This window comes from Laccaria bicolor, genomic scaffold, assembly GCF_000143565.1.
Source record: "Laccaria bicolor S238N-H82 LACBIscaffold_431 genomic scaffold, whole genome shotgun sequence".
NCBI lineage: Eukaryota > Fungi > Basidiomycota > Agaricomycetes > Agaricales > Hydnangiaceae > Laccaria > Laccaria bicolor.
Genome location: NW_001890281.1, coordinates 1 through 2,736, shown reverse-complemented (window position 1 = coordinate 2,736; position 2,736 = coordinate 1). Strand labels below are relative to the sequence as shown.

The window sequence follows — 2,736 nt, the reverse complement described above, 5'->3', positions numbered from 1 at the left end:
ACGTAGTCCCCTTCCGGGGCTGATCGTGAGATGCGAGGGTGAGGAAGCGAGCTTGCCAGACGTCACGTATCTGAGTCATAACGTCCTCAAGGACGAGAGAGGTGGCGACCTCATCCTTGAAGGAAGATTCAAGGAGATTCTGATAAACGTTGCTAACGTTTGGATTGGTTGACAGCGGGAGGTTGGAAAGGAGAATGATGGCAGCCATTGCGGAACTGATCATGTTGAGGGGAAGTGCCTGGTAGTGATGCATGAATTTGGCGAGCTGAGGGTTGGGATCGGAGAGATCAATCTTCTGATCTTTCATGAAGCGAAAGTGCTCCATGATCTCCAGGTGGGAACTCTTGGCATACTTTTCTTTCAGCCAGTCCCAAGTCTCTTTGGCGGTTTTCGCCTTGACTTGATCCCAGATCCCGATATCCAGGGCTCGGTTAAAGATTCCCATGGCTTGGGAATTAGCATCGGTCCAGGCAGAATTCTTCCGTTCCCAGATGCCAAGTAGATAGTTAGACTGGTTCATTTGAACCTGAAACTGAGTCCACAGAGCGTTGAGCTTCATGGTTGTGATAGCGTCAGTTTCGTCAGTGATCATGGCAGGTGGTCTGATAGCAGATGGTTTCTCAGAGTTGGCGGGTTTGACAAGGTCGCCTTTGACTACATCGTAGACCTTGGCAATCATAAAGATGCCGATCATCTTGTCAGACCAACCCTGGAAGTTACGACCGTTGAAGTGAGGGATGTCGTTAACAGAGAGGGAAGTGGATTTGTTGGTGGACATGTTGTTAGAAGATATCTGAAAGATAAAAACTTGGGTGGAGTCAGCATGGATGTTTTAACTAAGAGCGTGCAGCCTTCAAGGCGCACTGCGCATCCTGCTTGACATGAACCCGACTCCGTTAGAGTCAATGTCCAGACAGCAACAGCGTTGACGTTCAGCCGTGAGGCGAACAATCTTGACAACGTTCAGCAATTAAGCGAACTGTTGGCAATGTGCAGCCCAGAGGGCGCACAATCAAGCCCAAAGGTTGTTAAGGCTAAGGCTTGTCAGAACTCATGCAGCCGTAGCGCACGTCGTTCGACATCGGGGCCCATAACCTATTAACAGGCATGTATCACGTGTAGGACACGCAGCGCAGAGGTAGCTGACACTACCATAGCCCTTACCTTGGGTGTTATGTGTGTAGAGGCGAAGCTAAGCAAGACTAGCTAGAAGTAAAAGACTTAATCTATTAGGGCATAGTAGACGTCCTTATATACTCTACAGAGATGGTCCGTGCTACTATGTACGCATATTTGACATAGAATCATACGGAATGCTGTAGAACAATGTACAGCATATGATGTGTAAGTGCTGCGTAATACGCACAGCACATGTCATAATTGTGACGTATGAGGTCACGTGGTTTTATGCCAACATCCTCTTCAATGCCAACTCGATAACACATTTCTTTCAGATGTTGGGCTATCTTACAGCTGGTTTTGGTATCTTTTTCTATAGGGTGAAGCAGGTAGCCAAGATTTTAAGTGATTTTTACAGCATCATTATAGTAAATATTGCAAGGGTCCTTTTCTGCAGGCATCAGTGTTGACTGCACGCTCTTGAAAAGTTTTTAATATAGTATTTGATGATATGGATCTCACGACACAAGGTACAGGTGCTTTTTGAAGAACAATTTGGAGACAATTTGGGTAGTACTGATTTACTCAGGGCACTTCAACTTCTCAGCGTGTAATTCAGGCCTCGAGAAACTCTTCAGTATTCTTATTGTTAAAGATGGACTAGTTGTTAAAGATAACAGCACTCAGATTTTTATGTTAGATTATTCTGGTGGTATGCAATTGTGGGAGGTCCAAGAAAACAAACCATCGTCAAGCAGAGCTCATGGGAGTCATGGCTAAGATGTTTGATGTCCTCGGTAAGATGTCTGTGTGCTACACAATCTTTAATAGCTGTAAAGATATCTCATATAATATGCCAACATGGTGTTCTGGTTTCCAGCTTAAAGGCCGCCAGTGGTGTATATTCTGAGCATCAGAATAAAGCAATTTTCAGCTATTTTATTGATTCTGCTTTCATTTTTGGACAGGGTGATAAATTAAACCCCCACCATGTAGTGTGAAACCATTATGTGCAATTTCAAGCCATGACATTGTTATTTTACAGAGTGTGCTAGGGGAGCAGGGGGGCCCGTCGCATTCCTGCTGGTCCCAGACGTGCGCTCCTGATGGACTTTTGACCAAGGTTTTATTTGGAATCCTGAGTATGTATGCTGAGTAAAGGTTTCAAGATTTAACGGAGTACCTGCTATGTTTTCGACAGGCTGGAAAACCCTGGCTGCGGGTAATGTAGGTCGAGTGCTGCCTAGTGGTGCAGCAACCAACAGGCTGTCACTTTGATGCTCCAGCCATTTTTAGACAGAAAAAGAAGTGTGCTTGATTTGGATTTTTATGTGGGTGTGTTACAGACTCTTTTTCTTACATATACATGCAGACACTTACATACTCCTAAGACGTATCTAGACCATACTGGACAGTTCTAGACACGCATTCCAGTCAGATTCCTTCACTTTGACTCATATGATTTATATGACTCTTATAGACTAGATACGACTCGTATGACTCTACACAAGTCATACGAACTCATATTTCTGACTCGTATTTGACTCATACCCTTAGTATATAAGTAGGGTACTTTTCGTTTGTATTCGGTAGCTGAACCTAGGCAATCTAAGCTTA

General features: G+C 44.4%; 1 protein-coding gene across 1 annotated transcript; it reads left to right on the top strand.

Annotated features, from left to right (window-relative positions):
* Positions 1-881: 881 nt before the first annotated feature.
* Positions 882-1,197, top strand: LACBIDRAFT_309937 (uncharacterized protein; the record flags this gene model as incomplete). Its single annotated transcript, XM_001891167.1, has 2 exons — positions 882-916; positions 976-1,197. 2 exons carry the CDS (start codon positions 882-884, stop codon positions 1,100-1,102), a joined length of 162 nt encoding a protein of 53 aa, XP_001891202.1. The 3' UTR covers positions 1,103-1,197.
* Positions 1,198-2,736: the final 1,539 nt, after the last annotated feature.